The following is a 23,175-nucleotide window of genomic DNA, read 5'->3' as shown; positions in this document are numbered from 1 at the left end:
TTAATTAAGCAGAAATGTAAACGTTTTAATTGGATGTCAAAGCAGGACGTTAACAACATGCTCCTATGTAAATGAAAGTGACACCGCTTTAAACCTGTATATTTATATATACCAAGGTTACAGAGGTGTGTGTGTGTGTGTGTGTGTTGTAAATGAACAGGGGAAATGCAAACGCTTTAATTGAATTACCGTCACTTCTGTGCTAACTGACCCTCATGGATTTAAACCAATAAGGCCTCATTTATCCCCAAATGGAAACAAACCTTCTACACCTCCTTAAATTCAGTTTAAAGACGCCGCTGGTTTATGTGCAAAGAGTTTTAACAGTACTCAGGAAAATAAAGTAAAATAAAAACATCTTTAACAAGTCTGATTAAAAGGTCGTTAAGTGTTTATCAGCTAAACGGCTCACAGTCAAACATTCACTTTGGAGACGTCAGCGTAGGCTAGTTACAGTATTTAAAATGAACTTAGTGACGTGTAAGTTCACAATTCACCAGGTTCAAAGTTCAGCTCACACAGATTAAAATGAACCAGGTAACTTCCATAAAATCTACATCAACCCTCTGTGACTGACATAGATAATTTGGCTCCGAAACACAACTGACCCACATTCTGTGCAGCCCCTGAACGCCACACATACATGGAGAGGATGGTGGTAGAAGAAGTAGAGCTGTGCTGTTCACGTTCAGCCTGGGTTTGACGGGCCTGTTGGAGGAATCTGTTCTGATAAACTGGATTTATCTTCATCATCAACCATGAACCTGAGTTTAACTCTCAGACCACATTTTGCAGTTTGAACCGTGGCAACAGTTTAATTCTGTAACTTCAGTTTTCAAACCTACGACCATGTGGGTGTTGTTGAACAGGCGGCTCTGCAGCGTTCTCACATGCAGGAATACCCAGCTTTGCTAAATGAACTGTTGTTAATATTGCGTTTTTTCTTTTCCTGCAGCCGTCTAAATAATTAGCTTTTGTTGTAGAAAATGATGAATTTGGGCAGTTAATTTATTGATCGGCCGGCTCCTCCGATGTGCTTTGCTTTAGAGAGCCATTAATCAATGGATGAAAACACCTAATTCTCCTCCTGCTCTGCTTCTGTTTTTTTTTATATCTTCTCTTTCTGGGTAGAACAGACGATCTCGAGCTTCAATATGGAGACAAACTGTAATTATAGACAAGTAATGATGATGATGAAGTGGGGGAAAAGGATCCTGCAGCTACATTTGGAGGTCTGTGCATGAATAATGAGGACTCCAGGCGTTAATAACACAAATGAAACTGTTAATAAGAATAACAGGTTACACATTCAGAAGTGTGACATCAACATAAAATGACAAACATGACAAAACACACAAATTGGGATCAAATACATCTCAGATCCTTTACTTAAGTGTGTCTGTTTGAAAATCCCTAATGACAATAAAAGTCCTGCTTAAACCTATGATGGGCAACCTGCTCCCCCTGCTCTTAAATGAGATTTTGTGTTTGGTTAAAAGGTCGAGCCTCGCTCAAACCTTCAGAAGCTAATTTCTCTGCTCCTCTGCCAGACTGTATGTTAAAAAACAGACATTTAGTAGCTTTAAGTAAAATATAAAGTACATAAAACAACAAGTAGAAACAGTATTCAAATAAAAGTAGGCTCAGGAGTCGACCTCTGTTCTGTTGATTTTATATCAGATCTTAAAAACTCCTCATGTTGTCATCTTAGTTTTAACTCGGCAACAGATGTTAGATAAAAGCTGCAAAGTGCAAGTGACTCACGATTCCACTGAAGTATTAGGAGTGTAGGAGACACAGTGGTGGAAACTAACTCTCAGTACAGTAAACGGAGAGATCAGTGTGTTTTTCTAAAAATGAGACTGAGACCATGAATTTTAGGATCACTAGAAACCAAAACAGGACATATTTACTGTCCGTCCCTCTCTTCCCCTCCAGACTTCTGTTGCTTTACTCCCAAAAAAACAAAGTAAATCAAAATCACATGAGTCTCAGAGAGAGTTTATCCTCGCAGATGAAGACAAATAACACCAGACACCACAAGTTTTCGGTTCAGGTTGTTCTCGATAGCCACAGTAGGATTTTTTTTGTAGTTAATTTAAAAAATCTGTCAACTGGTTTGAATCTGTCTTCAGTATCGTGCATGACCACGAAAAACTCTCTTCAAATGTAGTGTGAAGTGAGTTATTGTGATTCCAGAGATGTGACTCTTACTTCATTTGCAGCAATGACTAACAGTGAAATTCTTCAGAAAGACGTTATTAAATTACTAAAAAAGGAGCTGGAGACGTATACGGGGCTTTGATGCCCTCGGCCTCTGAGTTTAAAACTCTCTGGTTAAATCGTGAAAACAACATCTTTGCTGCTGACTTTCTAAGTGCAGGACGTTTTCTTTCAGTTCCCTGTCTGAATCGAGTTTGATATGTGAACAATAAAACTTAAAGCAGCTGTTTGGATTCAAACTACCAACCGTTCAACTCTCTCCTGGCTACCGTCGACCCTGAACGTGTGCTCCAGCCAATCAGACGACCTGTTGTTGCCCCACATTCCTGTGCGCTGAAAAAGTCGCTTTAAGTCCACAAGAGTTCATTTTCAGACGCTTATGTTTGTGTTTTTGTTCGTTATCAATCCACCAGAGGTCCCAAGGATGACAAATGGGGCCTGTCAGGGCGACGCCAGTCATAACAACACACACACTTACATTTTCAGGCAGTTAGCTGATGTTCTTATCCACAGCAGCTTACAATGACTAATGTATACACACATACTGTATGCTTTACATGCCTCGCTCTGTGTGTGTGTGTGTTGTGTGTGTGTGTGTGTGTGTGTGTGTGAGAGAGCATGCAGCAGACGGGTGGGAAAGCTCGGGGTCATGGATAACAAGTCAGACCCAGAAACACAATGAACTCGCTGTAATCTGTCTTATCTGCACACACACACTGAATTAGAGAGAGCGAGCGAGCTGGAGGTGAGCTGACAGCAGGACGACCACCTACACAACCAGTAATAATAATAATAACAATAACTGGAATAAAATTAATGATCTTTATTGTTGCACTAAGTAGATAAACAGGCTCGAGCCCTAAAGAAGATGAATGAAGACAAATGAGAAACACCGAGTCTGAGGTTGTTAAACACACCTCATCGTGAGAGAATGAAGGTGTCGGGTCTGAACACATTTCTTTTCAGGACACATCAGTCAGTATATCTATAATATAGACTATACTTTATGAACAAGTACAATATGAAATGATCTCACCTCAAATACAAGTTTGTCCCTCTGGCCTGGGTCAGAAGTACACAGTAAAAAGAACACACACTTCTCCAAAAGTATTGGGACAATGAGGCCAGTTCTTTATTTAGCTGTAGATGAGACAAAAGATCAACTTTCAGCTTTTATTTCCAGGTGTTTATGTCTGTCTATGTCTATGTTTATGTTTATGTATGTTTTATGTTGCCCAGGGGTGTCCTATTACATTAATTATTCAGCCAGGAAATATCACTGAATGTCTGCGCTCAGTTACAGATTTGAGAGAGAGCTGGATAACACGGGTTATTGTGAAGCTGAGAGAAGATGGAAAATCTGTTGCACAAACGCTGGCCGTGACCAGGAAAACCATTTGGAATGAAACCACTGGTGGACTAAATAATAGACGTAGGAAGGGTGGACTAAAGAAGACAGATGATGACAGAAAATTGTGAGACCTGCAAAGACAAACACAACAGTTAGTGACATCAGCAACAACCCACAGAGAACACGAGTGAAGGTATTAATTAAATAAGTTTAATAGACTGATGAGATGAAAATGAACCAGTCATCAGAAAGACGCTCATCAGGTTTAGGTTTGGTGACGTCGGAGTCACAGACTTGATGCAGTTACAGTAACTAAATATTAAGTCTTATTCCCTTTAATGTATTTTCAAGTATCTGTTCTAAATCTTTAAAAGGTGAGTTCACTGACACGTCGTTAGTTTCATAATCATGTCTCTGTGATTCTATTTGTCTCCATCATAGAGACGTTTGGAGGAACTTTTACTGCTCTCTGCATTTCCACCTGAGGAACTAGGATCTTAATCTAGTTGAAGAGTTTTATTTCCACCACCTCACATGAGGTCACAGTGACCTTGACCTTTAACCACCAACATCTAATCAGTTCATCCTTGACCCCAAGTCACAAGTTTGTAACAGATTTAAGAAAATTACCTCAAGACGTAAACAGGAGACATGACATTCACAACAAGAACTGGATGAACATGTGGTGACTGTGACCTTGACCTTTGACCTTTTGGCACCAAAACTAATCAGTTTATCACTGAGTCCAATTAGACATTTGTACTAAAATTTTGGAAAAAAATAAACTCCAAGTATTTCTCACATGTCGCGTTCACAAAACTGGAAGAACATGAAGCCAGTGTGACTTTGACCTGTGGCTCTAATCTAATCAGTTCATCACATCTGAAGGACTTCTTTAAAAGCGTTCTTTAAAAGCGTTCTTTAAAAGCGTTCTTAAGAATCAGTTGATCATAAGGATAAACAAACAAAAACTGAAAACTTAATTCCACCTCCTCTGGCTGTTACAGCGTCTTAATCTGACACAGTGACGACCCGAGAAGACTCAAACGTCCTATAATCTAATCAGAGCATTACGCTGGAGGTCAAGTGTGGACTGACAAAATGTGCGAGTCCACTTCAGTTCCTCCTCAAAGTAAATTCTCAGTGTTGTATAAAACAGACACATGGACATCGCCCAGATGATGTTACAGCTTCTTCTAAGTGCAGTAAACTTCAGCCCTGATACGTTTATGTACTGTCACACAACTATAGTTGTAGAAAATGTAGTGTGTTGAAGGCATCTTCTGTCTGCAGAACTGTGCACAACTAGCATTTAGTTTCAGAGGTTTTTACAGTTACATTTACATCATTAACAGCACAGATTCAGACTGAATGTTGATTTAGTTTTTGTTTTACACATATTAACTCATCTAGTACCAATCAGACCTGTGTGAACATCAGTATAATAAAAAGCATTTTAACTGAACTGACTCTGAAGAAAAAGAAACAATGGTAAAGAAGGAGCAGTGAGAGTGGAGAGATGTGACTCAGAGAAAGAGTTTGAAGATGAGGATGGAGAGAAACGGAGAAGGAGAAGTGTGAGAGTGCTGAGAAATAACACGTGTGAATTAGGATGGGAGAGAGACCCTAGCAGATAAGAGAGAGAGAGAGGAGGGGAGAGGGCAAGTCAGTGGCAGAGAGAGAGGAGGAGGAGGGAGAGAGAGAGAGACTTGTTCAGTAGGCGCTCCGATAGTTTTGGCTCCTGAGACGCGCAGGACGCAGCGAACTGTCCCGGCTCCCCTCGATGGTTCACCGCAGCCCGGAGGAGGGACAAACCTTCCAGCGCTGCCCGGAATTTAGCGCATAAGGAGCCGCACACTCTGACAGCAGTAAGCCTCTTTTTGTGCTTCAATAAATTTCACTTTAAAAAAAACAAACAAAGAAAAACGCAACATCCCGGAAAACTCCGGGAAAACCCAGCGGAGCGTCCCAGCGCCTCCACCCGCCCACCGCTGCCTCTGCGTGGACACAAACAGCGCGCCGGACCGCCGAGCTGACTTGGACTTATCCGGACCACCTATTTACTTATTCTCATGTGAAAACTTTTAATAACGACCTGGTTTATACTGTAAACGAGCCAAAGCTGTGTCCGAGTGTGCGTTTGAACCGCTTGGTGTGCGTAAAATCTCCGTTAAAACAACCATCCGAGACCGAGGCAGCGGAACGCAGCACAGCTGAAGCGGAGGGTCAACGAGGCTGAAGTCAGTTTACACTAAGTGTTTTATTGGCTGTACAGTTTATACACATTTTATGTGTCTGAAATAGAGTTTGGCCGCGTTTTATCCCCAGAAAGCGACTTTACTGCTCGTGTTTATAAAGCAGGAAAAGATTTATTAAAATACTTCAGCTGCTGAGATTCATCAGACACGAGATGTTTCTGTGTTGGTGATGTTGACGTCTGCAGATCTTTAATATTCACGAGATTTTTACCGCTTTAAATGATAAAATGTGCAGCAACAAGAGATGAACGTGGACAGTTCAGAGCTGATGCTTTAAAAGTCAGTAAAACAGATTTTACAGTAAATCTATTATTTCTGAAATACATAACAGCATAAAAACAAAGCAGAGGAGAACTCAGTATTTTCTCTTAAAACAGCAGTGGACACCTGCAGGTTGAAGCAGCAGAGCATCAGACTGAGGAGAAAAAACAGTGAGGATAATCTGAACCATCTGAGTCCTGAACATCAGCACAGAAGAGGTTTTTACAGGAAGAAGTCAGTGTCCAAATTAATATGGTCATGTAGGAATAGTCCCAGGTAAACGTTTAATTTTAATAATGAAAAAAAACATAAAAAGGTTGATATTTTATTAGAATTATCATTTTGTAGAAGATTAAAATCAAAGAATGGTTTGGTTTGAAATCAGGAGCTTCAATGTGTGGAGATGATTTTAGGCTCATTTTAATGTATAAACTTTAATTTAAATATATTTTACAGCCTCAAAAATTGTAAATATCTATTTAATGCATGCTTTTAATTTTTTTTTCTGATCCACCTAAACTTTAAAATAGAAAATCTATCGTTAAAACATTTGAACTCAAATTTTCTGCATCTCGTCTTCGTGTAAACTGAGCACGAACTGGATGAAGTGACGAGGCTGAAAAGCTGCCCGGGTGTTTTTAATGTGACCAGATTCTGTTGAAACACCTGGAGTCTGTATTCAGAGTTCAGATCAATCAGCTGGAATGAGAGGTTAATGTGAGTGATGTGGCTGAAATGTGTCTTCGATATGTGCTGATGGTAAATTTGGATCAGATCAGCTTCAGTGTGACAACTTCAGACCAAACTAAACACGAATGCGAATGTTGAGCGGTTTAGTTTTGGCTCCTGGTCTCAGTTAAATGTCTCTAATTCTAATTTAATATGGGAACAATGAGATTAATGTGACGTGTTTGAGTGTGTTTGTCTCTTAAACGTAAACACGTGTAAACAACAACATGTGCTAACAGTGATTTGGCACCGGGTTTGGTCACTTTCTACATCTCACATGTGTTTGTGGTGAATTCGTGCACAGTTGTTGTGCCTCGTGTTTGAGTTTCTGTCCCTCTGAAACACAAATCCAGCACATATTGAACAGCTCTGCCCCCGTGTGTGTCCCGTACATGTTTACTTCCCTCCCTGATCTCCTCTGCTGGTGCTGACTGACGCCTCGTCCTCTCTGGTGTTTCTCCTGCAGCAGCCGGCGGACAGTCATGCTGAAGCCGGGCGACCCGAGCGGCTCGGCCTTCCTCAAGGTGGACCCGTCTTACCTGCAGCACTGGCAGCAGCTCTTCCCTCAGGCACAGCTGAAGGCCCCTCTGGCCCCGCTGCCGCCTCCACCTGACCGCCTCTCCATCCCCATGGACAACCTGCGCCCGTCTCGCCTACACAACCACCTCCTGCCCTCCACACACTGCACATCCTCCTCCTCTTCTTCTTCTACATCTTCCTCAGTAGCTGCTTCTTCAGCAGCAGTTGCCGCAGCTCTCACCCCGTCCTCCTCCATCTCCACCTCCACAGGGCTCTCCCAGCTGCCCGTCCCCCAGCAGATTGCACTCTTTGGGCAGGCGTTGGCTCCGGTGTGCGCTGGGCCTGGAGGACCAGGGGTAGGAGTAGGAGGAGATCTGGTGGTGGTCGTGCCCCCAGAGAACCAGCAGGGTCACAACCCAGCAGCGGGGCTCCTCCATCAGACCAAAGAGCAGAGCTGTGGGGGGGTCGGAGTGGGGGTGGTGTCGTCCAGCGTGAAGAGCAGCGGCAGCGCAGGAGGCAGCGAGGAGGCCGGAAAGGGAGGAACGACAAGTTTCAAACTGACGTCGGAGGAGCTGGACTACTACCTGTACGGACAGCAGAGGATGGAGATCATCCCACTGAGCAACCACACAGGAGAGCTCAACAACCGTACGTGCACACACACACACACACACACACACACACACAGTTAGACGTTTGCAGGCCGTGTGTCCACTAATTGAATTGTGTCTTTATCGAACATCATATATATAACAAGTCTGAGCTGCAGTGAATTTAAACCACTTTAAATCTCACTGTGTGTACAAACTATTTATGTCTCACTAGATTTAGTTAATGTTTATTTCAAATATAATTTAAATTTCTACATCAATTTTTATATTATTCTATATTGTTTCTAAACAGAATGTTGGTGTTGGCACCTGTTAATTTATTATAACTTTAATAGTTTTTTTTATAAGGCATTTTAAATGTATATATTTGTGTGTGGTGTGTATAACAGTATTTCTTCAAATTAAAGCAATATAATATATATTTAAAAAATCAGTGATGTAAAATAAAGTAGATAAGAAATAAATATATGATCATCTAACTAGTTTCTATCAGTACAAAAGTCTCTAAAGATGAAACGTAATTGATTTAAATCATAAAATTTGACGCTGTAATTTATTATAACACATGAAACCTATTTATTTAAACAAAGCTAATGTTTGTTTTACGGCGAGTAGTTTTAAAAAGTTCCTCCTGAGGCGTGTGTGAGATGTTACAGTCGGTTTGACAGCTGCTGTGTTGGACAGTAGGAGCTGGAGGAAGGGGGGTGTCCAGGGGTCAGAGGTCAGCAGCCTGGCTGGAGTTCAAACCTTCAGACAGCAGCAGCAGGCCTGCAGCTCATGGTTAATATTAACCAGACTTCATTCAGATTTTATGGAAATAAGCGTCCACGTGTTTTCTCATGTCGCGCTCGTTAATAATTAATCCACTTAACTCGCGGATCGATTCAGTGCATCTTACTTTAATTTCATCAGTGTTTGTTCAGGTGCAGAGAAAACTCAAACAGCTCCTTCAGAAAGTGTTTAAACAGAATTTAAATGTTTGATTAGTTCATTTATTTTTCTTTCATTTAAACTCTGCTGAATTTAAAAAACATTATTTTTAACTCCTGTTTTTTTTTTTTTTTAGTTGTCAGCCTCAGAATAAAAACACCAAACCACGTTTTCACTGATCAAACTCCTTTATGACTCGGTCCTCCTGTGAGTCCGTGCGCGTCTGTGTGTGCGCGCAGATATTGACAGCGTGCCGTCATGCGTAAAAGGCGCACACGCTCCCCGCTGTCTGGTTTAAAATCTCGTCAATCTGGCGCAGAGGTGCGTCCCGAAGCTCAGCGGCCCGTTTGTCCGGTGTGAGAGCAGCAACACTCCCGGTTTGAGCTGGAATCAGCGGCAGCAGCTCCGCTTCCCGCTGCGGATCAAACTCACTTTTCATACCCGATTATTTTGTTTTTATTTTATTGTGTTTTTAAAGTCATTTTTATTCTTAATGATTTTATTTTAACAATTATTTCCAGAGAGCATCATCAAATGTTCTAAAAGCCGGTGCATGTTTGGTGTGAGCCCCTTTAAAACTAATTATATAATAACAAACAAACGCTCCTAATGATGCTTCTACTCATCACAGACATCATTTAAACATTAATTACTATCATTTAAAAATCGGTCAGAAGCATTTTTCAGAACTTTACTGGGGAATTTATAGTGTGTATATATTTCTTTTACCATGTAGGCAAATTATAGTTATTTTAAAAATTTGCCCTTTACCGTCGTTGCTGTGCGTAACAAACACTTTTTAATAATCTAAATTCAGTTCTAGGATCCCCTTCTGTTATAACCACTTTAAAGTTTTCATCTTTTTTCCCTGTAGAACATTTAGATCTGGAGCTCTTTATACTGGCACCGATTTAAAAACGGGCTCAGACATGTTGGTGTCTTTTATTTTCCACCATATTTCGTTTAAGGACGCTGTTTCCCTTTGTCCCGCTGCTGATGGGTCTCACACTGCTTTGATAATATCTGTAACTTAGAGTTCATCATCGCTGTTTCTGCTTTCATGCGTTATGGCAGCGATTCACAGTGTGTGTGTGTGTGTGTGTGTGTGTGTGTGTGTGTGTGTGTGTGTGTGTGTGTGTGTGTGTGTGTGTATGTGTGTGTGTGCGTGTGTCTATGAGCGCTCCTCGCTGTATATTCCGCGGTGATAAAACGGACCATCAGCAGTAATCTGCGTCGATACGCGCCGGCAGGGCCGATGAGGGATGGAGGGACAAGCAGGAATTAATTGCCGTATATAGTTTTGTGTTTGTGGAGGAGAGAGACAGAGAGAGGGAGAGAGAAGAGGGGGGGATCGATCCTCCGGCCACCGGCCCGCTATTTATCATCCCAACACGGCTGTATTGAGGTCTCTGGGGTGGGTGTGCGTGCGTGCGTGCGTGTGCGTGGGTGGGGTGGTGTGGGGTGGGGGTGTAGATAAAGCAGTCACACATGTACACACTCCCCCATGAGTCACTGTCCGCCCTTGATTATTAATTACACCCTCGTTATTATTATTATTATTATTATTATTATTATTATTATTATTATTATTATTATTATTATTATTATTATGTCATACATGTTCATTCAAATATCATATAAAGAATTATATAAAAATTATAATTAATTTTATTATAAATTTAAATACAACTTAATGATTTCCTCCAGAAATAGATTTAAAACAGCACGTGGGCCTTAATACAGAGATTATTATTATTATTATTATTATTTAGATTATTTAGAATTACACTCACATAAAATGAACAGACTTGTGAGAGACAGATTTAAAAACAGAGTTGTCCAAATCTGTGATATATCCGTGTGATGAATGTAGAGTCAATACTGAATCCTACATTTCCCATAATGCAGCTCGATAATGTCTTTATTAGGCTGCTAACAACTAAGAGTTTATATAACGATACACACTGAATAATCTAAAATCTGTGTCCCTTTAAATAATCAAAAAGTAAAAGCAGTTTTTCATATTTCTCTGGGTTAATTTTTATTTACAGTAGATTTGGGCACAAATATATTTCAATCCAAAAGATAAAAACATTATACAGTTATAAAAAAAAAAAACATTATACATTATACAGAGGATCTGGGATTCAGTCAACCAGACTTCATTCATAAAAAGGAGGAAAAAAGAGTTCATAACCAACTCTGGAGGAATGATTTTTGCTTTTATTGGAACTTGGATCAGCATGAAAAGATAAAGCACAAATGTTTCAGCTTCACCTCGTCCAAATAATCTCTTTAGCTGCTTAGTAAAGAAGAATATCAATCAATTCATCACCAACAAGTGTGGTAAACTGAATTCTATCATTAATAACATGATGTCATTAATCAGTAAATTAAATATTTGTTTTTAATAAAGTAAATGTTTATACAGTTCAAGCTGCTGAATGTAAATGTCAATTAATAAGAAAACAACAGTTTCCTGTTGTTTTTACATAATTTCCTAATAACAGTCAAATTTAATAAAAAAACAAAGTTGTGCATATGTTTTTGTCAATAAATGTTTATAAATGGTTTTGTTTTCTATGTTCTTAACTTTTGAAAATCTTAAAGTTTTATTTTAAAACAGCATCAAGTGATGTGTGATCACTAGGAGGCAGAAACACTCGTGACACCCAGTCCTGACAGTATATAGTTATTGTTATTTCTGTAGTTCCCATGTTGACTCTTTGCACTCTAGTTTGGTCTCCACCCGCTCCTGAGGAAAAACATCTGGCTGCTAAATGCTGGACTTTCTTCATGCGCTGGTCTCCGTGTGTCTGCTGCGGCTGAACCAGACAGTAAATGTGCCGTAAAATAAAAACCGAGAGGCAAAAAAAGAAAGTGTTCCACAGAGAGCGTTCAGTTTGAGTTTCTGGAGCAGAAGTGCGGCCCGGCTGTGTGGTCTGTCTTTATCTGGACTCTCAGTCGTGTTGGAAACAAATGAACTTATTAACAACCGTAGTCTTTATTAGGTGTGATGGTTCTGTTGAAGAGACGTCCAGGAGTTTGTTATTAAACCCCGACACAAACTGGGTTTTCTTCCTACAGTTAATCACTCTGCATTAGAGTCAGATAAGTGCAAAAATGTCAGTGTATGAACATTTAGGTTACTGATACATGAACGAGGCACATTAATACCACCGCTTTTAAAATATATGTTTAAAGAAAGAAATATGCTTCAAATGGAGGCTTTAGGGATGATGAACTCGTTTTGCCTCAACAAAAAGTGCCCACCGGCTGCTTTTTCCGCTGGAAACGGCGTCGAGCGCTCAGACATCAGAGGCAGAGCGGAGCTGTCTAAACACTGGCGATGAATGTAACAGAATAGTGAGTTTGAATGATGGGCAGTGAGGAGAGCACGCCATAACAAGTTCACAGCCAGTTCATCAGTCTGAGAGAGAGAGAAAGTGGGTTCAGTGGAGGGAAGACGAAGCATTTACAGCTTCAACTCTGTTCAGGACAGAGCTGCAGGGTGTGTGTGTTTATTACTAGAACTACACTTTATGGTTGAAAAGTGTGAATTTATCACACGTGAACACGTCAGACACGTGTTAATACAGGTGCAAAAAAGGACATAAATGAGAGTTGACGTGTGTTAATTAGTTCAAACATTCATGTAAGTTCCTCAGGTGATTGATAAACTCTTTAATAGATCTTAATAAACATCAGTTTATTAAAGTAAATAAGCTCCTTCTAAAGTCCTTCGTCAAGTTTTGAAGCTTTAGGACAATTTTCATGGTCATGTAAAATAAAATTTACTTAAACATGAGTAAAATGTTTAGTTTTACACCAGGTCGACAAATGCAACTAAATACAACAAAATAAAATTAAAGCTTGTTGTCCTGATTAAATTAATGACGTAGGTTTGTTGATTCACCTTTAGTTATAAATCTATGAAGGAACTGTGGTTGATTTATTTGATTTAATGTTTATTTTAAGTATTCATCAAATAATTTCAGTCCATCTACAGATTTAACTCTCTAAACAAATGAAAAGAACCAGAACTCTGCAGTTAACATGATGATGTTGCTGCTTTTCGAGCCACATTGAACCAGATTCACTATAAAAACATGGTGTTAAACTACACTGTGCAGAGTTGGAGGCTAAATTAAACACTATCGTTCCTCGTGGTTCACACAGTGGTGGTTTAACTAGTGTGAAAACAAACCACCATGACCTAAAACAAACAGTAAGTTTCCACCATGAAGTTTTCTTTAAACTACAAAAAAAAGAACAGAACAATGTTTGGAGATCGGTAACTCTCAAACGATGCACGCTGGGAAGTCCACTTATCTACTAGTTCATTTTTTTTATCAGATTAATTAAATGAGTTGAGTGGATTTTAAGAAATTCAACTCATTATTTTTAGTTCAATCTTTACGGCCTCACTTCTTCCTGTTGGTGCCGTGTTCCCCCTGTGTCCTGTCAACCTGATCAAAACTCATCCATGCATTTTACTCCACACACTTAAGTTACGAGGTGTGGTGCAAAGATATTCCTCTAAGTGAAATTTGCACAAAAGTTGTTGTTTTTTTGTTTGTTTGTTTTGGTCAAACTTTTTTGAAACCTTTATTTTTTTTCACAAATCTTCTGTATATTTTATCAGTGTAGTAATAGTCATGGGAGAACCAGAATTAGAGGTGCTACATGAAAATATTAATATTTTGTTTAATATTAATACTAATATATGAATATGCGCTTTTATTTACTCATTTTTTTTCAGTTCCCAGACAAACTTAAAGTAAAGTGTTATTCTTTACTATTTAACAAAAGCTGAAAGAAAACTGTTATTATAAATGTTTTAAATGTAGAAAAAATCTAAATGAAAATGTTTCCGGTCGTCATCAGATCAATCAAACACCACAGAACTCAGCACTGAACTCAGCAGGAGTTTTTCCCGTTTGACCCTGACCTCATCGTCTTTCTGCAACGTGAACTTTATGGCGGCACCTGAACGTGTCGTTGTGGACGGACCTTGTCCGTCTTGTTCTGTCTTTTCTGGTTTACACCTTCACTGAGCCTGATCAGGGTCACGTCAGAGAAACAACAGCTGATGTTCTCTCATTAGATCCACATCTTAATATTCTGACAGAGCTCAGCTGGGTCCTGTTTCCTGACTTTGAATCCACCTCTTCTTCTGCTTGCTAATTGAAAAATCCAGACACTAAGAGTGTGTAAATGATTAAACCTAATTTTAAAAACATCCTTCTCAGTGTTTCAAGCTTCAAATGCCCACAGCTGCACACTGGACTGTGCAGGTACGTCAAGGTGCGAACCAAAGATTTACAGTAAGATGAGAACAGAGCACCATTCGTCCTCTGAGCATCAGTTTGACTTAATTTTTAGATTTGTACCCAGAGAGCGAGTGCACACAGACACGGTCAGAGCTTCCTGACACTGCGTTGGCTGCTCCAGAGGAGGCTGAGGACACTTTAAAGTAGCAGCGTGTAAATATGTGACTGTGGCAGCTTTCAGTTCTCTGCACTGTCCCTGGGTAAAAGTGGGTTCAGCTGCTGCTCAAAGCAGATGATATAGAGACTCCAGCCTGTAAAATGTTTCCCATTTAAACAACTGTGAACCTGAGCTGCAGTTGTGGTTTGTAAATGACCAAAATATGGTTTAATTAGCTTCAATCAATCATGGTGTAAAAGTAGCCGTCACTGTCTCAAATGGAGGAAATTTAATTTTGGGAAAAACTGGAAAAAAACAACATTAACATCCTGTTCCTCTCAGCCTCTCTGCTCTGTGGGAGTTTTCTGTCCAGATAATAATCTCTCATTATGTTGCTAAAGTCAATTAATATCCATTACTGTCAGACTGCATCTCTGAGTAAATGTTGACACTCGATAATTCCCAGCAATACGCTGCTCGCCACATTTAACCTGGAAAAACACAGCGTGGAGGGCTGTTTTCCTCATTTGGACTTTGACGGGACACCGGGACCCTGCTCTTTATTCCTCTCTGCTGTCTTTCACCTTCAGTTTTTTACTCCGTGGGGACTTACAGGCAAATAACTGATCATTCTTCCTATGTACTGTGAAGTCGGTGTTTCCAAATGTCCTAAAAGTCAAAGTCATGTGTAAGATTTTCTCCTGTGAGAGGACTTGATCCTGAATCAATGTTTAAAATGTGGTTTTAGAGTTTAAATGTGGGAGTCACCGGCTTGTTAATCCTTTGCTTCTGTATCTGCAGGTTGTGACATGTGTGCAGACAACAGGAATGGCGAGTGTCCGATGCACGGCCCTCTTCACTCTCTGCGTCGGCTCGTCGGCACCAGCAGCTCGGCGGCTCCCGTCACCCTGCCGGACGTCCCCGATTGGCTCAGAGACCTGCCCAGAGAGGTGAGACCTGCTGGTCCAGATTGATATTACAGGATGTTTCACCTACTTTACAAAGGAATAGAGAGTTGCTGTTTTTTATTTTCTCTATTTCTTCCTCTTATAAACGACTTGAAAAGAATCTGTGAATTGTTGCTTTAGGTTCTGTTGATGAACCGTAACGTTAGTTTGAGACTGTAGGTGGAGAACTCACTCTTTAATGGAGCTGAAAGACACAGATCACCTCTCATCACTGTGTATCACGCTGCTGCTCTTCTGTAAAGGCAAAGACTAAACCAATAAGCACGTTACATGCACCAAGAAGTGAGTTGAAGAGACATAGGGCATGTTGATGCTGCTGCTGCTGCTGCTAAAAGTTTTCCCTTTGTTCAAACGGAGCAGGTGCACTGAGCTGTCCTTAGAGGAAGAAACACTCTGATCTTTTACTTTAAGTAAAAGTAAAATTACTACAGTGTAAAAATGTACTCTTACAAAGTACTTCATCCAGAAAACTACAAATATAATATCTGGAAAATACATTAGAGCTCCAATAAATGACTAACTTACTATAATATTTCTAAGATATTTTTGGATTATATTATTCATGTTGCACTTTTTTACTTTACTTTTTACTTTATTACTTTACATTCTCCTGACAGTGTCTTGATTCTACAGAATATTCCCTGATGTTCAGCGACACATAGAACTTGGTTGTATAAGTCGAAATAAAGTGTGTAGATAGAAATAACTCGACCTGTGAAAAGCATTTTATGTGTTTGAACGTGTGATTGTGTTTGTGTGTGTAGGTGTGTTTGTGCACCAGTACAGTTCCTGGTCTGGGTTATGGCATCTGTGCGGCCCAGCGGATCCCTCAGGGAACCTGGATCGGCCCGTTCCAGGGGGTCCCTCTGCTGGTGGACAAACTTCACAATGGAGCCGCCAGGAACACGCGCCACCTGTGGGAGGTAAGAGAGACGTGCGTAGGTGATATTTGCAGGTGTGGTGTTTACTGCAGGAGCTGCAGCATTGACAACGTTTGTCCGTTTCTGTTTGTCATTTTTTTTACTGTGTCGCTGCTTCGCTGTGTTGCTGGATTTATCTCATGTTTGAGCTCTGTGTATTTTCGTGTATATATAATACACACTGTTGGCCGTGTGTGTGTGTGTGTGTGTGTCAGGCTGTGAAGCTGTGCAGTTTGTGGTCGGCGTCATGTCACCTCTCAGTCCATTGATCAGAGCGGATTGTATTTACATACAGTGGCAGGAGAAAGTCAATGTGGCAGTTATAAACAGCTGCATTAGCATTAGTGAGAGAGAGCGAGGCGGCAGTGAGGGATGCTGGGAGACACAGAGATAGATGAGTCCCCCGTGGCCGAGCTGGTAAAGGTCAGTCAGACGTCGGTTGACCGGACATCAGTCTCTCTGCTGTTGACCGCAGCAGGACATCAGGAGCAGGGGAGGGGGTGACACGGGTGCAGTGGGGTGTGCTGGGGTCAGAGGTCAAAAGTCAAGGGGGGTGGGGTATGCAAAACATCACAGGCCAAGTCCAGTGTGAGCGCAGTGCTTCGTGTCAGAACTGAGCTTCAAACGGACACAGAGCTGCATCTAAGCACGACAGGTTTTTTGTCTTGACTGAGTTTTTATGTGCACCAGCATAAACCTTAATAAACCTTTTAATAAATTCTAAACTGGCAGCACAGTGGTGGTCCGAGCTGTTACCTCACAGCTAGAAGGACACAGGTTTGTCCGCTGTTATTGAACTTTTAATTAAATTAGATCTCATTTGATTTATTTGTCCATTAAAACATAATTATTCTGAAATATGTCAGTTTTATATGCAAACTGTCCAACACAACACAGAAAACTAGTAGTTGAACGTCCATCTTCTCGTCCGGCTGCGAAATCGTGAGAACAACAGTGGAAATGCAGTTTTTGACAACTAGCGTGTTGATGTGATAGAAAGGGTTACAGTATCTGGACGCCTCAAAACCCATTTTACTGGACACTGAAATTCAGAACACACTGTAAATGCTTATCTTAACACAGAAGCATCAAAATGACAGATTTCACTGTGGATTAATTTAAGAATATTTAAATTAACATAAAACATTTTTCTCAGTTTGAAATCATTGTGTGAAATATCTATTATTTCCGTTTGTAAACCAACACAGCTCATTTTTGTTTTCTTCAAGTAATATTGTGATATTTTTACCAAACTACTAATTTTCCCCCAAAATGACAGAACTTCAGCTTCATCATTAAGTTTTTTAAATTACAAAGTACAGTAAACTCACTACGTCCACTGTATGAAACCAGAACAGTTCAATAACAGACTTGTACTTCAGTCACATTTCTTTTATCTGATGATGATATTGAATTATTTCAATATTGGTTTAAAGCCCATCGGCCTTAAAATAACAGTAATAAATATTATTCAGAGTTAAGAGGAAGAAGCAGGTGAACATTCAGCCTCTCTGTTGTATTTTTCTCTTAAGTAAATCACCACATTGAGGTTTTTTACAGCTCATGACCTAAACTGAGTCAGATTAAAATATCTTTGTGTAGTTGGTAAACTGGACCCAGCACAGACAAACCGAGGCCCTCTGCAGGGTCCCAAACCAGTCTTTGAAACCTCTGGCCCTGGAGAAATGCTGATCTGATAACCCGACTCTAACCATCGGCACATTATCGGCTGCCGGGCTAAAACCGGTCATTAGGCCTATTGACAAAGAAGCTTTACACACAGATCCCATTAAAACTCACTGGTTGTTAAACTTGCTTATTGATGCCCCCAAAACAGGATGCGATGTGTGTCCTATAGCCAATCAGGGAGCTTGTGTCATGTTGTCCATGGTGTCCAGGAAAGGCCAGTTTTAATTAAGATACTTGCCGTTACGTCCAGCTGCAACAGTGCAGGATTTTCTGGTGCTGCAGTATTTTACGGCTCGACAAATTGATCTGCTCCGAGGCAGAGCTCAGTGTTGGAGTCCGAGTTTATGGAGGAATAATTCTTTAAGTGTCTGACGTGGAGCTTTATCACTGTGGTAAAAACTCACAGGAAACAAGAAGAAGATTTTAATATCACTATTATTTTTTGTGATTTCTGTGATTGTGACCTCATATCTGATACAACCGCTGAATACATAAAGTTTAATCAACTAGATGATTAAAACTAAACAAAGATCCAGCCAGGCCGTTCCTCGCTGCTAATCAACAACACAGCAGCCGCGGTGATGAGGAGCACCAGGTTCCTTGGATGCACATCACCGACAGATTAACCTGGACTGAGAACACTGTATCTCTGGTGAAACGAGCTCAGCAGCGGTTGCACTTCCTCTGCAGCATGAGAAGATCACACCTCCCCTCTGCCGTCCTTATCGTTTTCTACAGAAGCACCATAGAGAGCATGACCAGTCTGCGTGGTGCAGTAGCTGCACAGCTGCAGGCTGGAAGGGCCTCCAGAGAGGGGTAGGGACAGTCGGTCTCCTACAGCAGGAGGTACCACAGTCTGAAGAGCAGAACAGCCGGGTTCAGAAACAGTTTCAGTCCACAGACCATCAGAATCCTGAACTCAGTATAGAATATTATGTGCAACATCCCTGTTACTGTCAATATGTGCAGTAACAATAAGTACGGTGCAATATTGGATCCCCTATCACATGTGTTTTTACTCTTTATTTTCACCTTGCATGGTATTCACTTTGTGTCTATTAGCGACTATATGTAGCACATATTTATTTTAGAAAACTTTTCAGTCACCGTAGCGGAGACGCAATGTTATTTTAATTTAGTTTTATTTAGTCTGTCCTCTATCTAGTGAGTCAGTGAATGACAGTAACAGTTAGAATCTAAATCTAAAAAGGAATCTTATATTAAGCCACCTGACAGGATCACGTACATATTCTGTATCTGCTTGTTTTTTTTTTCATAGTTGCATCATTCCTAAAACAAACCTTTCTCACCTCAGGATGAATTTAGTCCACATATCATTGTTTTCAGCAGCACGTAGCTTCTAAACTGTTTCCTCTTTGGCCTCAGAGTAATCCAGACGGACTGAACACATTTTGAATGACAGACAAGCTAATTAGGAGAGAATGTCCCCTTTCAGTCAGTTGTGGGTCTGATGAAGAGGATCAGAGAGGCCCTCAGCCAAACCAGCAGTCAGCGAGTCCACAGACCGAGTTGTCTTCCTGTCTAAGTACCACACTTGAACACTGAGTAAATATTCCTGCTTCTCTGTGACAGTGATTGCTGAGAGAAACCGTTAGTTTCTCGTTCCCTCCCAGCCTTGAGTTTTTTGAGGATTCGAAACCGGTGACCTCCTGTCCGGTCCGAACCTCGAGGTCGTCTTGATTAAAAAGAATGTGCACTAAAAATATGAAGCCGTCCTGAAGTCACAGACTGGACGAGCTGTCAGAGCGGAGTCAGTGAAAACAGCAGCAAACATCATCCAGTAACTTCAGAGAAAGAAAGGAAAACTTCAGCTGCACAGTTTGAAGCTAAATATTTTGTTAGTGTGGGACGATGATGAGACACACGAGGATTCACAAGACTCCACAGCGCCTGTTGGTGTCCTGGCTGTTTGCATCAAAAACAGATAAAACTCGTTTCTTTCTTTGTCTGTGTGTCCTCCAGCGTATTCTTGTTCTATTCCCTGCAGAATTCCCATCGATTTTGTGTTTTCAGTGGTTTGTGGTCTCAGGCTCTGCGATGTTTTCTTGACTGATGTCATTATTTAATGTTCGTTTATCTGTCTGCATTCTAGGTTTTATGAAAGGCCTCGATTTCAGCCTCTAAAATCGCTTTTATTACGTAATCGCTGATGGTTTTATGTCAAATTACATGTTGGGGTTTTCTTCTTGCTTAGATTTCATTGAGGCGAGTGTGTTTTTATCAATGGCAGTAATTTCATGTCAGAGTCTGGACGTTAATGGGTTCAGATATGAAAAATAGTCGCGTTACTTTCTTCTTAAAACACATATTAAGACGATGATGTCAGTCCATGTCTTAATACTTTCTGACTTCCCTGTGCTGTTTGTGGCTCTCAGCTCCAAACCCATGGGTCCCTGCTGAAATCTTTCAACGCACCTCATAAATATATGGTTATATTTTTACTTTATAATTTTTTAACAGCTTCACAGCTGCAGTTTTTACAAACTTTCAATGGGAGATTAATGATTTGAAGCACTTCTACGTATCTGTGATTATTTGTAGCAGCACAACTGTGCAAGTTTCACCAGCTGCAACAGTCAGAATAGGCTGAAGTCTAATTTTAGTTGAGTCGGACATCAGACGCTTACTGTACCCTATGAGCCGTGCACAATGTGAGACGTAAAAACTGCTGAGTGTGGACGAAGATCCACCGTGACAGGATGTAAATTAGGGAGCTACGCCAGCACATGTCTGTATGTTGGAATGTCAAGTGGATATATGCCAGTAACATATTAGTACATCAAAGCTGTATTTAAGTGCAGTACTTGAGTAAATGTACTTAGTTACTCACCGCCTCTGCCATAAAGTGGCTGTAAAGCACCTCTCAGCACGGTCGTGTTTAGTTAAACCCACTCAGTGAGTCGGGTTAACTCAGTTCATTTCACGCTCTGTGTGACATCACCCTGTAGGCAGAGCGGCCACAGGGGCTCGAGAACAAAGACGGGGGTTTTCCATCAGGACCTTCATGTTAGAATAACATGAGTGTGTGTGTGAACACGTATGTTGTCTCTTTATAATCCAGCAATATGTTTGATCAGCGTGTTTTTACACATGGATGGAACCTGTGTTGGTTTCTGTAGGGGCTTTACATGCTGTGATCAAACAGTTACATCTGCAATATGCTGTGTGTCATATTAGAAACTAGGTTTGTTCTTTATGGTACCCATAGACACAGAATCTCCTGTTGCGATGTCTTTTTCATGCCAACATGGTAGCATCACAGACAGGTATAAGCTAATATAACTAATGACAGATATAAGATTAAATAAACCACAAAGAGAACCATTAGCAAAGTATGTTCTGCAAACATTAAGCTATAAAAAGGTCAAAAGGTATAAGTCTGTGGGTTGTTGTTTCACGTGGCGTTCATGAAGTTTATTATCAGAATTGTATTAGTATTTATTGGTTGATACGGGTTTTATGCTGCAAACAGTAGAAAGCTAAAGTCAACTAAATGGCTGTTTTTTGGTCAGACATCTGGTTCAGGTTGAGGTAGTGTCAGCGGACACTTTACAGAACGAAGAAGAAGGAGGAAATATGAGCATCAGAGAAGACAGAGGATGAAAAACAAGTTTAAGGTGTGTTTTTAAAAATGTGCACTGATTCTTTGACTTTACATGAAGCTGTTCCAGATGAAATGAGACAGATCACAAAGTTTATTATCGTTTCAGAAATGATATGAGGACTAACCAGGTCACGTAAAACCAGTGCAGCCAGGCAACCTGATGATGTGGACAGGGTCATAGTTCAGTCTCACTCACTGCAATAGGAAGAAGTGCGTTGGTAGCACAGGTGAATAAAATCATTTGGTTGAGCTTGTTCAGGTTGGGTTGTGTTACCTCTGCCTTATAGGTGGTGGTAACTCGGCCCTGCGGGTGGTGTTGGTGCGTCACGCTCTGCTGCTCCTCCTTGATTCTCCTTGTTGTGTGAGAAAGCAGCAGTTCTGCCCGCAGACGTGAACTTTGTGCTGTTGAGGTGAATCGGGGTCGGTTATCCAAATATTATCCGTTTCTCTGAACCATTATTACCCCTCTGATTTATGGGCCAGCTCGCTGCTCGCTGAAAACACAGTTTCAGATGGTGAAGCAGCTATGGCTGTGTGCGGAGGCCCAGACTGTTGCTCTTGGGCATTGCGGCAGCGGCGGCGGTGATGGCAGCGCAGTTTATGAGGATTACTGCTGAAAAATGGACTCTTCAGTGACAGGTTGTGTTTAGAAGGACTGAAAGATTTGGAGGGCTGAATACCACCATGTTAGAGAGAGGCCGAACGAGGAGGACTGAGGAGTTATTTAGGTTTTTTATTTAACTCTCATTTCAGTTCACTTGGCAGGTCGACTGCGACCATATTGTGCGGTTAAACATCCAGAGTGACAACGAGAAGAATCAGATGCATGTGGAGAGTGTGTGTGTTTTCTCTGAGTAACAGTGGGAGATGGAGGAAGGAAGGGAGGATGATGGAAAGGAGAGTTTAGAGGAAGAAGATAAGAAAATAGACACAGCTTCATGTTTGAGTTGTGATAAAGTGCGTGTTCTGAATATATTTAAGAAACACACGTGCTGTCATTTTACAACATGGTAGAGCCAAAAAGACTAAACTCCTTGCTCACCTCTGCATCAGGCTGTCATTCTGATTCTCAGATGTTTGTGCAGCTTTCTTTTCAGCTTGTTGGTATGTGGTTGACAGGTATTTGCAGAATAATTGTGCATCTTGTTATGAAAAACAACAAAAACATTTTCTGATCTGATGCATTTGTGGTTTGTTCAGGTTCTGATATGAACTTTCAGAGACAGTTTGTTTATGTAACTAGTCACATGAGAATCGTGAAGTAAAGGAAGTAGTTTTTACTGTTTTTTTTTACATTTAAACATTTTCACCATATTGATTTATTATCTAAACATATTCTCTCTTTGTGCCTAAACCCCCAAAGTGCTGTGTTTGCACAGTAAATAAGTTTTTAAACAAGCTGCCATTTTGGTTCCTGGCGCCAAAACTGGTGCAATTTTACCAGATGTCCGTTTCCTATATGTGTTGACCTTACAACAAACACTCTGTGTCGGGGGGCGGTTAAGGTTGGACGACTTATTGGAGACGGGATATAAACGGTGGTTGTCAAAGTGGTGTTGACCTCGTCTACAGCAGGGTGTAAAAGAATATATGAAAATAACGGATGGCTGTCAAGTGTAAGTGCAGACAGATCCTCAGAGTGAGACTATTTATCGGTTCCT

General features: G+C 40.7%; 1 protein-coding gene across 3 annotated transcripts in view; it reads left to right on the top strand.

The window, feature by feature from the left end:
- Positions 1–5,330: 5,330 nt before the first annotated feature.
- Positions 5,331–23,175, top strand: part of prdm6 (PR domain containing 6) — a 106,652-nt gene continuing 88,807 nt past the window's right edge. For 2 of the 3 annotated variants that reach the window (XM_026343190.1, XM_026343191.1), the window contains exons 1-4: positions 5,331–5,442; positions 7,289–7,989; positions 15,114–15,262; positions 16,045–16,203. In XM_026343190.1, the coding sequence (XP_026198975.1) occupies positions 7,305–7,989; positions 15,114–15,262; positions 16,045–16,203 (993 nt within the window). In that variant the 5' untranslated portion in view covers positions 5,331–5,442; positions 7,289–7,304. Of the gene's footprint in view, positions 5,443–5,668; positions 5,815–7,288; positions 7,990–15,113; positions 15,263–16,044; positions 16,204–23,175 lie in introns of those variants that run through there. The other variant, XM_026343189.1, reaches the window with a different exon arrangement.

The sequence above is a fragment of the Anabas testudineus genome, chromosome 9 (genome assembly GCF_900324465.2).
Source record: "Anabas testudineus chromosome 9, fAnaTes1.2, whole genome shotgun sequence".
NCBI classification, from domain to species: Eukaryota; Metazoa; Chordata; class Actinopteri; order Anabantiformes; family Anabantidae; genus Anabas; species Anabas testudineus.
This window is presented reverse-complemented; position numbering and strand designations above follow the sequence as displayed.